The sequence below is a fragment of the Rhincodon typus genome, chromosome 5 (genome assembly GCF_021869965.1).
Source record: "Rhincodon typus isolate 14 chromosome 5, sRhiTyp1.1, whole genome shotgun sequence".
NCBI classification, from domain to species: Eukaryota; Metazoa; Chordata; class Chondrichthyes; order Orectolobiformes; family Rhincodontidae; genus Rhincodon; species Rhincodon typus.
In genome coordinates, this window is record NC_063336.1 from 89,283,585 (window position 1) to 89,297,228 (window position 13,644).

The 13,644-nt window shown below is 40.5% G+C and overlaps 1 protein-coding gene across 1 annotated transcript in view; it reads right to left on the reverse strand.

Moving 5' to 3' along the window:
* Positions 1–13,644, reverse strand: part of LOC109924999 (muscular LMNA-interacting protein) — a 92,617-nt gene that overhangs the window by 12,121 nt on the left and 66,852 nt on the right. The window contains exons 10-11 of the mRNA XM_048597097.1: positions 11,982–12,035; positions 3,839–3,996 (exon numbers count right to left, since the gene is read on the reverse strand). Of these exons, the coding sequence (XP_048453054.1) occupies positions 3,865–3,996; positions 11,982–12,035 (186 nt within the window). The 3' untranslated portion in view covers positions 3,839–3,864. The remainder of the gene's footprint in view (positions 1–3,838; positions 3,997–11,981; positions 12,036–13,644) is intronic.

Consider the following 13,644-nt stretch of genomic DNA (forward strand, 5'->3'; position numbering starts at 1 on the left):
CTCTGATGCTGCTTGGCCTGCTGTGTTCATCCAGCTCTACACCTTGTTATCACAGATTCTCCAGCATCGGCAGTTCCTACTATCTCTAAAGGTATGGGTGCTTAGTTTTCTGCTTTTCTGGATTTGGAATAACACCACCCTTGTGCAACTAATAATGCATTAGCTGCTACTATTGTTGGTTGCACAATGAATCAAAGGGGACCATTCCAGGAGCAGCACTAAAATCCCTAAAAATGAAGTGTCAGTCTGGTGAAGCTACAAAACAGGACTACCTCCATGCCAAACAGTGTAAACAGCAAGCAATAGATAGAGCTAAGCAATTTCACAATCTCTGTAGACCTGTCACATACAGTCACGAATGGTGGTGGACAATTTAACAACTCACCAGAGGAGGAAGCTCCACAAATATCCCTGAATAATGGGGGTGCCCAGCACTTCAGTGCAAAAGTGCCAGGTGCATGATTCATCCAGAAGACCCCAGCATCATTGATGCCAGTTTTCAGCCAACTCAAGTCAGTCCACTTGATATCAAGAAAAGGTCAGAGGCACTGGATACTGCAAAGGCTATGGGTTCTGATAACATTCCAGCAATAGTACTGAAGATGTGTGTCACAGAACTGCTGTAGTCCTAGCTAAGTTGTTTCAGCACAGCTATGACGTTAGATTTTACACAGCAATGTGGAAATTTGCCCAGATATGTCCTGTACACTAAAAGCAGGACAAATTCAACCCAGGCAATTATTACCACCTCATTCTACAGTCAATCATGAGCTATATTATGGAAGCTGATACAAAATTCTATCAAGCAGCACTTATCATAACCTTCTCACTGAACTCAGTTTGATTGCAAAGCTCCTGATGTCATTACAGCCTTAGTTAAAGATTGACAAAAGAGCTGATGCTGAGGCATGAAAATGACTGCCTTTGACAACAAGGCAGCATTTGTCCAAGTGTGGCATCGAGGAGCCTAGCAAAACTGGAGCCAATGCAAACTGGGGGAAAACTCTTTGCTGGTGAAATAATATATGACACAAAGGAGGATTGTGTGGTTTTTGCAGATCAGTCATTTCAGCTGCAGGACATTTCTGCAGGAGTTCCTCAGGGTAGTATCCTAGGCTGAACCATCTTCCTCCACCATAAGGTCAGACGTGGAAGTGTTCACTGATGATTGCACAATGTTCAGCACCCTCGTGGCTCTTCAGATTCTGAAACAATCAATGTCCAAATGCAGTAAGACCTGAACAAAGTCCAGATTTGTGCCAGACAATGACCATCTCTGACAAGATAGAATCTAACAATCGCCACTTGACATTCAATAATATTGCAATCACCTATTTGAATCCCCCACTAGCAACATCCTGTGGGTTGTCATTGACCAAAACCTGAACTGGACTACCCATACATATCCAGTAACTACAAGAGCAGGTCAGAGAATCCTAAAGTGAGTAATTCATCTCCTGACTACCCAAAGTCTGTTCACCATCTACAAGGCACACATCAGGAATGTGTTGGAGTACTCCCCATTTGCCTGGATGCAACAGTCAAATAGCTTGATTCCATCTAGAGCAAAGCAGCTGCTTGACTGGCATCAAATCCACAAACATTTACTCCCTCCACCACCAACAGTAGCAGCAGTGTGTACAATCTCTAACATGTTCTACAGAAATTCACCAAGGCTCCTTCAATAGCACTTTCCAAGTACCCGACCACTTCCATCTCAAAGGACAAGGGCAGTAGATACATGGAAACACCTCTACCTGCAAGATGCCTTCCAAGTCACTCACTGTCCTGACTTGGAAATATATTACTTTTCCTTCACTCTCACTGGGTCAAAATCCCGAAACTCCCTCCCTCACTGCATTGTGGCTCTAAATCAACTGCAGTGGTTCAAGAGGTAGCTCACCAACATTTCGAGAGCAACTAGGAATGGACTGTAAATGTTAGCCCTGCCAGTGAAGCCCACACCATATGAGTGAATTTAAAAAATTGCAGGTTTTCAATGAGCTAGAATTCCTGATGCTATTTCCTTTATTTTCTCAAAGGAGTTCCTATTTGCATTCAAACACCATACTTGATGCTGTCCAATGAGTTATCATAATGGTTAATTCATTTCAGAGATTTGGCAAATTCTTGCTTGGTTTTCTAATCCCACGAACCTCTGCAATTCTGTGGCTCTTCTGAGTAATAGGATCACTTTGAAATCTCAGGTCTTCTGTGCTCTACTGTAAAGCCTGTTGCCTGAACAAGATGCCCCAAGAATTTGATAGCAAGTTCCTAAGGGCCTTAATTCTAGCTGAAGGCCTGCCAGTGCCCTCACCACTGTTTGACTGGCTTGTGGTTTGCAGGCCTTTCCATAGAGAAGCGGCACAGGTCTGCAAACGGATATCCAGCTGGCAGCTGAGACAGCAACAAGGTTCTGCCCTTATTTTGCCGTCAGTACAGAAGATTTACAAGGAGGTAAATAGAGTGCAGGTCAAGTCGAAACTGTCCAAAGTTCCAATAACGGCTAAGGTCATGAGATCTTAGTGAACTAAATTAATTTAAAACTCTGAATGCCTTTCATTTCTCCATTCTCACAAGGAATGCTTAAACATGCATCTTCTAGAGACAGCAGCCTCTGCTTTCCTTTCAATGCCAAATTTCCTGGCTCCTCAAAGTATGTAACAACACCACATTTTAAATCAGGTGGCTAATAGCCCATTCAGTGTGCCATTCATCCACCACCTTAAAAAGTATGCTGCGTGGCAGATGATTTCCATTTTCCCATGTTTATCACTTTCATCATTAGACCCCTTCCTGTCCATCGCTAGGGGGATTGGGGAGAGGAAATGAGGGTTAAGAGAAGTTAAAGCGTTGGGAGAAACGCTACAGAATGTGGGTTTGAGATACTGATGGACATGGCTTACGTTAGCCCGAAGTGGCTATCTAACTAGAGTGAAGAGCAGAAAATCAAACAATCATGTCTAACAATGAGACTAGTGATTATAATAATCACCCCAACACACTTCCCATTTTAGCACAGTAGTTGAGTGCTACATAATCCAAACAAAAGCAGATGATTACCACCTTTAATGTCATTTGTGAAGTAGGACTGTAGTTTCATTTAGCTAATTGGTTGGTCGTGCGCTGAATTCACAGAGCATCAGATATGACGTACATTTTGTCAAAGGGCAGAACCTAATACATGCACAATATAACACAAAATATGACATTAGCTAATACAAATAACTGCTAGATGCTAGAAATCTGAAACAAAAATAGAAATAGCTGAAGAAACTCAGCAGGTCTGGCAGCATCTACAGAGAGAAAGCAGAGTTAACATTTCACGTGTCTTTCCTTAGAGCTAAAGCTTTTTTTGATCATAAAAAAACATAGTCACTAAAGCAGTTTGGTTCTGTACAGTAGCATATGAAGAAAACAAATAAACATTGGAGTTTGACTCGATCCAAACAAATAAACCGAAGGCATTTCTTGTGCAAGTGCAAGATTATATTTACATAAAATTGAAGTACCAGGACAGTCCAATAACTGAACACACCCCCATTTTAACTTTGGGAGAAGGACCTCAGGCAGTGGTCTTTCCCCTCAAGAAGGGTCACTGGACCTGAAACACTGACTCTGCTTTCTCTCCACAGACATTGCCAGACCTGCTGGGTTTCTTCAGCTATTTTGGTTTCTGTGACATTAGCAAAGGTTGATGCTGTGCATAAATCATACACAGTTAACTTGTATTTTAATTATACACAGTAACAAGCTCTGTTCACATTGTATTGTATTGTTGCAATCACAAGTCATTGTTTAGGTCCTAGGCTTTGCATTGAGGAAGTGTACCGCTCACCTCTGCCCATGATTGACAGCTTGCTCTTACTCCTCTTCTAAGACCACCAATGCTTCCTGGTTGTAGTCAGTGTTTGGTGGTACCGATCTCTCAAGTCTCCTTTGACTGCCATGGTTTTGATGCTGATCCCGGTTCAGTTCTGTCGTTGCATCAGTGAGCTGCAACAGTCAAAGCCAAGGAAAGTGAAAGTTATCTTTTTTCCTCAATAATGTTAATTCAAAGTCATTATGAGTGAAATATTCAGTGAGTGCATTGCCCCAGTGCAATTAGTCCACTTGCACAAAATCTGTCTATTGATTTGTTCATAAGTTTGCTGCTCTGAGGTGAGGTAATGGTATAGAAGTGCTGAAATTTCCTTCGGGACTCATTAGGTGACAAAACCGATGTGGCTTCCTCTACATAAGGGAGACCAAGTGGAGGCTTGGGGACCGCTTTGTACAGCACCTGCACTCCGTTCGAGACAAATAACAACACTTTACAGTCGCGAACCATTTCAACTCTCCCTCCCACTCCCTGGGTGACATGTCCATCCTGGGCCTCCGTCAGTGTCACAATGACGCCACCCAGAAACTGAAGGATCAGCACCTCATATTCTGCCTCGGGAGCCTACAGCCCAATGGCGTAAATGTAGATTTTACTAGTTTAAAATCTCCCCACCCCCTGGCCTCATCCCATGTCCAACCCTCCTTCTCATCCCCGCCTCCTTGACTAAACACAACCTGTCCATTTTCTCTCCCACCTATCTGCTCCTCCCATGTCACTGACCAATCCCCACCACTCCCTACCTGCACTCACCTATCACCATCCCACCTACCTTTCCCAGATCCACCCCTCCTATCTCTATTTATTTCTGAGCTTCCTTCCGCACCCCCCGTCCATTTTTGAAGAAGGGTCCCGACCCGAAACATCATCTTTCCTGCTCCACTGATGTTGCTGGCCTGCTGCGTTTCTCCAGCTCCACAGTGTGTTATTTTTAACAAAGCATTCCTACCTGCTATCCAACATCTAAGGTTGCAAGCAAGTACCTACAGATATCGGATGAGGGCAGGAAGAAGGTTCAGTTATAAATTCATAGAGTCATACAGCATGGAAACAGACCCTTTGCTCCAACCATGATCCCAAACTAAACTTGTGTCACCTGCATATGCTTGGCCCATATCCCTCCAAACATTTCTTATTCATGTATTTATCTTAATGTCTTTTAAATGTTGAAACTGTACCTGCATCCACCACTGCCTCTGTAAGTTCATTCCACACACAAACCACTCTGTAAAAAAAATTGTCTCTCACATCTTTTTTAAAATCTTTCTCCTCCCACCTTAAAAACATGCTCCCTGATCTCGAAATTGAGGGTGAATAGCCTGTGGGTAAAATTGCCAATAGCCATCTTGTGAAGGCATCAACTCCTTCACTTGAAGCAGGGGTCTGCAAGTAACATTTACCACCCTACCCGATCCATATGATCATCAATCAGCATTTAACTTTGTCAGTATTTGTTCTCAGACATTTTAGTTTGGGTAGTCACACCATAGTGAGTAGATGGAATGGAAAAGGCTCAGATAGGATTATTTACTTTTCTCCAAGACCAGCAGCAGCAGGTTTGATTTTCTTTCCCTTCCAAGGAAACCTTGGACCATCCCTGCCCTGGGCCTTAACCACTTCATTTCATGACCACAATTATTACCTGCCTATCCCTGATCAATTTACCAGGATACTGCAAACTGTTTTATTGAACTTCTAATGATAGCTGTCTGTCAGTTAAATACCAGCTCCCACTCAAGCTGGGGAGTTATTCCCACCAGTTCTAGGCAGAAATTGAAGCCACATTCTAGTCATGAAGCCCAGGAATTTGTATTTTTTGATCCTTGGGTACCTCTGACATAAAAACCTTCTGTTTATCTCACCAATTCCATAAAATCACACCCAATGAGTCTTAACATCCGCAAAACCTGACGACATAGCAAAAGCTCAAAAGCAGATATTTATTCCACCAAATTTAATTCATATAACATGCCATGAAGCAGTCAAGTAAACAAATAGTTAAATCCTCACGTTGTTGTGGAAAATGGAATCAATACTTGTAACTGGACTGACATTTTCCACCACTGCCAATAATTCTTGTCTGGAAAATTCTGTGTCCACTAACAGAGTGTTTGAAATTCCTTTCCTGAAAAGTCAGGGGGAAATGCAGAATCTTCAAATATTTTTAAGGCAGAGGCTGGTAGATTCACGATTACTAAGGAGATGGAAGATATGTAGGAATGGAGAGCTGAGATAAAAATCAAATCAATCATGATCTTATTGAATGGTAGAGCTGACTCAAATCACCATGTGGCTTACTCTTATTTCTTGTTGCTATGATGTTATTAATGCTGTTCTCTCACTAAAGATTAATAGTTTGCAGTGCAGTTATCCAGTCTGCCTAATAATTCACATTCAGTAAAAAGAAGTCTCCATTTTAAACTCTACTTTGAGCAATCCAAGGTCACAGACAAAATTCCTTGCTTGTGGCACAGAATTAATCTGCACCTGACAATCCAACAACTTATTCTGCCTTTAAAGAGACCATTCTATCCATTATTACTTTCAGTTGCACATTATTGTGTGCAATCTGGAGACCATTGGTTGGTAAAACCATGGCTACTGTTTGCATGGCCTAATCTGGATGCACAGAGACTCACTGTAATATGCTTAGCACCAACACAGATTGCATCTGGTGGTGAATAAATGTGAGCTACCAAGCTCTACACACTGTTTCTAAACTCAATTTTATTTCAATCAGAATTGCACAATGTGAATTCAGATGTGGAAGTTAGTAGACCCTACAAGATAGAGAATCTAGTGAGTCCACCATGGTCCTGATGGGTTGTTGCTGTTCACAAAGTTCCTCCAAAGGACAAAAAAAATCTACTCTATGGCACTTTTGTTCAAATTGTTTTCACAGTGGGACAAGCAAAATTGAAGTAGAGTACACATTTCATACAGAGTGAACAGATACGAGTTTGGTGAATGCTGATTTTTAAGTTTCAATATTGTTCTAAAAATCCAGTTTGATCTGCAACTATTATTTTAGTGGCATATGCTGTGCTAAGAAAATAAAGTACATTAAAAAAGCAAATTTCATTTTTATAGCCTCAGGCAAACATAAATAAACTCTATTGGAGAAAAACTGATTAATTCATGAGATAATGAGTGCAATCTGGTTGCTGCAGCTCAGCTATAAAGAGTATAACGAAAGGAGGCATGGTGGTGGCACAGTGATAATGTCACGGGACCAGAAATCCAAGCTATTGTCCTGGGGGCAAAGGCTCAAATCTTATCATGACAATGGTTAAAATTTGAATTTAATTTTTTAAAAAATCTCCAAAGCAATGTGGTTGTCTCTTAACTGCCCTCTGAGCAATTAAGATGGATAATAAATGGTGGCCCAGCCAGTGATGCCTGCATCCTGTAAGCAAATATTTTAAAAAAGACCATTATAGTGTCAACATCACCCACTGTATTCCACATCAGCTCACAGACTGATAGTTGCACATTTAGGGCAAATGAAAAGAGATGGTGTTTACTTAACTGTAAAATGTAGCATAGTTCAATGAATGTAAAAGTCAGAGTAAAGCTGTTTCAGCAGGAAGCTCAAATCTCTCATATTTTGCTGATTGCACTTCTTTGCAGGTCAACTATAATTAATCTCTCTTCTCTTTAGCAGAAAAGTAATTTTCCTAGAATTTCTATAAAGTTATTTAACACCTATTGAAATGTGTTTTGGCACTGACTTAAGGATAATCTCAAATCTAGATGAAAACTGAATATTGATGTTGATTATCTGTGCCATCTAGGATACATTTATCCTAAGAATTACATTTTACTTTCAAGATGCCAATTATTATAATGTTAGTTTTCTATTTATACCATGACTGTAAAGAATTAAATCCCATATGCAGACAGTGAACAACAGTTTTCACTTTGGGTTGCAGAAATCTGGGCACAAAATGCATTAAGTTTTAGGTGTGTTTTATTCACCTTTAGTGCTTGAACTTCACATCACTTAATGCTGTCATGTAATGATTGTACTACTGAACAAGTCAGATCCCAGAGTGAGACTTGGCTTGTAAACTATCAGTTTTATTTCTGTTTTCCATAGAATACAATCCCTGAACATGAAGCAGTCAATGTACTTTTAATAAAGAACACGAAAGTTTATTACCCAAAAGAAAAACACAAACTATATGTTAGACAAGAACATACTGTGCATACTTCTGACATTTCAACCAGTTTATATATTAAAAACACTTTACCCAAGTGCTCTTGTTGGTGAGGTGGACATTGAGACACATTTAGTTTGCGGTTCAACTCATTTTTATTAACAAAATATTCCTTGTTAAAAGCACCACGTGAGTAGTTCCCAAATTCCCACAATATTGACTCTCTATCTATCTGTATTTGCCCGAGAAAAGATATTGCTTACAATGACCCATGTGTTTGAGCTGGGCCATTGGAATCTCCTTCCTCATCAGTGAAGGCCTGACTCTTTTCCACGAAGGTAGGTCTCACAGGTCAAGGTCAAGGCCGCACATTTTTCTCCCACAAGTCTTACTACCACTCTTTCTTGTGAGTCTTCACTGAGAGGATGGCATCCAGGTGTATGTTTTTATTCCATTTGCCCTGGGCCTTCCTGAATGTTCTGTGGCCTTTGGCTAATGGGGTCATGAGCAGGGTTCAAAACATCCAACGGGGTAGCACCAAAGCCCTTCACTGTTGCCATGCCAAGAAGGTGTAAACAGCACATTCTCAGGCACTGGCTGGCAGTCAAGATGCCAGAAGGTCTGATCCATACTTCTCCAACTCACAATTGTAAAACGCATTCCTCTGACACCCCTCACAGCCTTCTGCTTTGATATATATCTTCTCACTGATTTCTAAGCTGCTCAGAACTTGTCCTCAGCCCTGACTGCTTGGAGACTGCTAGTAATAACAGCTCTGCTATTATAGACCTCTCCCCCTCACATAAACCTACTTCTGAAACTCTCTCTCTCCCTCTGGTAGCCTCTTCTAGTCAACAAACACCTTAGCAAGTATCTCCTGAAGTGGTTTACTGCTCATTTAGCTAAAACCAGACGACTTTGCATAAATGTTGTTTTGAACTCAATGTCCAAAATGATGCTCTGACCTTTGAAAAAAAAAAATCAGATCTTCACAGAACTGAAAAATTAAAATTCATTTCTCTGCCACTTTAGAATCTAGCCTTTCAAATAATATTAATATACTATGAATCTTTATAATAATGTCACATTTTCCATGAAACAATGCAACTGGACAGTAGTGTGGAATGTCACAACATGGTAACTTGATATCTCCTCAACCTGAATTAGGTAACCACCTAATGTTCTCTGTTCCAGCAAAAAGAATCCCTCGTTCCTTGTGACATCATGGTAAACCTCTTCCATATCCTTTCTAAGGCTTATACACCTTTCTGGAGTGTTAGAACATAGAACAGTACAGCACAGTACAGGCCCTTTGGCCCACGATGTTGTGCCGACCTATTATCCTACTAAGATCAATCTACCCTGCATACCCTACATTTTACTATCCTCCATGTGCTTATCCAAGAGTCATTTAAAAGTCTCTAAAGTATCTGACTCCACTACCACTGCTGGCAGCGCATTCCACACACCCACCACTGTGTGAAGAACCTACCTCTGACATCTCCCCTATACCTTCCTCCAATCACCTTAAAATTATGCCCCCTTGCAATAGTCATTTCCGCCCTGGGAAAAAGTCTCTGGCTATCCACTCTATCTATGCCTCTCATTTTCTTGTAAACCTCTATCAAGTCAGCTCTCATCCTTCTTCGCTCCAATGAAAAAAGTCCTAGCTCCCTCAACCTTTCCTCATAAGACCTGCCCTCCAGTCCAGGCAGCATCCTGGTAAATCTCCTGTACACTCTCTCTAAAGCTTCCACATCTTTCCTGTAATGAGGTGACCAGAACTGAACACAATATTCCAAGTGTGGTCTAACCAGAGTTTTATAGAGCTGCAGCATAACCTCACTGCTCTTAAACTCAATTCCCCTGCCAATGAAAGTCAACACACCACACGCCTTCTTTACAACCCTACCAACTTGGGTCACAACTTTGACGGATCTATGGATGTGGACACCAAGATCCCTCTGTTCCTCCAAACTGCCGAGAATCTTGCCATTAACCCTGTATTCTGCATTCAAATTCGACCTTAAGGGTTTACCCTTAAACTATGATCATGGTTCCAAACTCCCTCACCACTGGGGGCATCCTCCTACATCTAACTTGTAAACTCTTGTTCAAATTTTAGGTTTGAGAGATCCCCCTCATTCTTCTAAAGGAGAGTGAATACACAATCTTAACCAACTCAATTCTTTGTATATCAGTCCAAGAATTAGTTTGGCAAACCTTCACTACACCATTAGTGCTTCCTTCCTCCAATAAAGGAGACCAAAATTGCACACAATATTCCAGAGATCTGGTCTCACTAGTGTCCTGTATAACTGCAAGGCATCCTTATTCCTGTCCACTCATCCTCTCACTAATGCTAACATACAGTTTGTTCTCTGTATTACTTGTTGCAGTGACAGGCACTCCAGGATATCCATACTGAATATTGCTGTCCCCCTGCCTCAATTTACCAAAAAAAATCTTCCTATTTTTGCTACTAAAGTGGAAAACCTCACATTCATTTTATACTGTATCTGGGATGTGTTTACCCACTCAGCTTGTCATTGTCCCAGAATTGGTGACATTACTCTATTTGAAGCCAAATCAGTGATTTACAGAGGGTGAGACTGTTCTCTTTGCAAATTCAATGCATCTATTTATAAATTCAAGTGTCTTATTTACTTTGCTGAACCATTTCATCAACTTGGCCTGACACCTTCATGCATTTGTCTGTATGGATACCAAGATTGCTTTGCTCATCTATACTTCGCAAAACTGCGTAATGTATGGTAGTATGGTATATTATTCATATTTAAAGTTTTTGAGAAGATTTATAGCTTGGGTTGTGGATGAGGTTGTAGACTTGCTCACTGAGCCAAAGTGTTTGATTGCAGACATTTCGTCACCCTGCTAGGTAACATCATCAGTGAGCCTCCGGTGAAGCGTCAGTGTTCTGTCCTGCTTGTTATTTATATGCTTCAGTTTGCTAGGGTGGTTGGCGTTACTCCCAGTTCTGTTTTTCAGTGGTTTGTATTTCGGGTCCAGTTCAATGTGTTTGTTTATGGAGTTCTGGTTGGAATGCCAGACCTCCAGGTATTCCTTGGCATGTCTCTGTTTGGCTTGTGCTGGAGGCCTAGCATTCCAACCGGAACTCTATCCACTAAAACATTGAACTGGACCCAATATACAAACCACTGAAAAACAGAAACGGAAGTAATGCCGGCCACCCCAGCAAACTGAGGCATATAAATAACAAGCAGTGCAGAACACCAACACTCCACTGGAAGTGGACTGACAATGTTACTTAGCAGGGTAACGAAGCGTTTACAATCAAACACACCGGCTCAGCGAGCAAGTCTACAAACTATTCATATTAGATTAATCAAAATGCATCACTTCACACTTTTCCACAGTGAACTCCATTTGTTATACTTCTTCCAATTTTATTCTGTCATCCTAAAGACGATAACACGCCTCACCACCACTTGTTACTCCAGCAAGTTTTACATCAGCTGAAAACTTTAGAATTCTGCTCCTTATACCCGAGACCAAGTCATTTATAAACTTGGAAACAGTGTTGAACTCATAGCTGACTGCAAAACACGTCCCAAACTGAGAAGTACCCTTGTACTTAAAATAAAGTAACAAGTCTCTTTGAAGGGCCACAAACAGGCAATGACGATTAATTTAATCAGGGTGTGGCTCACATCAGCTAAATAAATCAGCATTTACGGCAAATATGAGATTGTGTGTGTCGGTTTGGCCAATTTTGGACAAATTGCACTGATAAAATCTGCAGAGTTTCACATAAATTCCAAGCCAATATCAGAATACTTCACATTAAATCCTTCACAACGTAAAACTGAAGCTTTGAAAACAACTGGAAAACATTCTGAGGATGGCAAACAAAATAAGTTATTAAAGCCAAGTTTCTGAGTACAGAATGACTAATTTACCTCATTGATCCCCAGAGCTTCGTTTTCATGGATTGTGGTTATTGAGTGACGCGGCTTCACAACATAGAAATGGAGAACGATAATAAAAATAAAAGTGTGGAATTGAAACTGGTTGTTCAAACACTACAGCAGATTGACACACACCGTCAGCTATATTTTGTGCATATTCTGGGCTTTTCTTATAAACCATTCCTTTAAGCTTATTTTGTACTTAAATAGCATCTGAACAATTAATTGAGGAAAACCAAAACGAGTTAGTCACATTAAGACGGAAAATGTACAACTTAAGTGAGCGGAATTTCTAGTCACTCGCCCTGCTGTCTAAGTCGTATCTTGTGAGTATGTATAATACATCCTCAGTTGAATTACACAGTTACAGTCATTTACTTGAAGAACTGTACATGCAGTTTTGTCTTTAGTTGCTGCTAGCCAAATTGCTGAAAATTTCATTGATTGCAGGATGATACTGTGGTCGAAAATTTCCTTCCATTTGCTCTGCTGAACACAACGGGTGAGCGAGTGCAGTACTTAACCTTTCAGTCCCAGTTAAAATGCACAGATATTTTAGAATGATGCCAAAAGCATACCAACTCCATACATAAATGTGCTCACTCATATCTTGCAGCTCGAGACAGCAGAAACCTTCACTGGGGACAAATTCCTGGTACCAGTTTAGAAAATTATTTGACCTTTTGTTTCTTTATCCACTTTCAGTTTTCTCCTTCTCTCTTAGTTCAATACCTGCACAAGCACCTTCTAATTCTTTGCTCAATTGGACATTTTCCATTTGGTAGCTTTTAAATTGGTAGCAGTTCAGCGTTAAACAACGGAGAAGTGCTTAGAGAAGCACTGACATTACCCTAATTAATGTGGCACATGCACACGTACATTTTCCAGCAGGAACAACTGGATATCAAAGATAGTCAATTTGCATTATGTTCTCATTTTCAATCGAAGACACTGAGGGCAATTAGAAAGGGTGCAGAGAAGATTGACTAGAATGGGAACAGAGATGCTGTATTTTACATCCAAGAAAAGGGTACAGAAGCAGCTATTGTCCCTTTAGAGCAGAAAAGGAGAAGGGGAGACTCAATAGTGAAATTCGCAATCAGAAATAGCTTTAACAAAGTGAACGAAAAAGAAGCTGATTCCATTGATAGGAGGATCAGCAACTAGAAGATATGGAAACTAGGTGATTGGCAAAAGAACAGGTGGTGATATGGGGAGAATGTCTTTTATGCAGCGAGTCATAATGGTCTGGAATGCACTGTCAGAAACGGTGATGTAAATAGATTCAACAGTATCTTTCAAAAGGGAACTTATTCAGTGTTAGACAACAGGCATGCCATACTTAGTAAAGGTTACACATCATAGATAAGGGGTTAATGAAGGTGACTGCGATGTAAAGTCTGGTTTATGACATCGTAACATTTGTACAATGACACTGAAGGTTATTGTTTATTTGATTACTCAATCAGAAAATAGATTATACTCCATGTTATATATTAATTAAATTGAACATGAAAACTACTGCAATGAGTTTACTGCCAGTGTGCAAATATTGTGTGCCTGTATGCATCACCAAGTGTTGAAAATTCAAAAATTATCATATTATCAAGTACAGAAAAACTGTTGATTGGAATGATACAAAATGAATATAAGA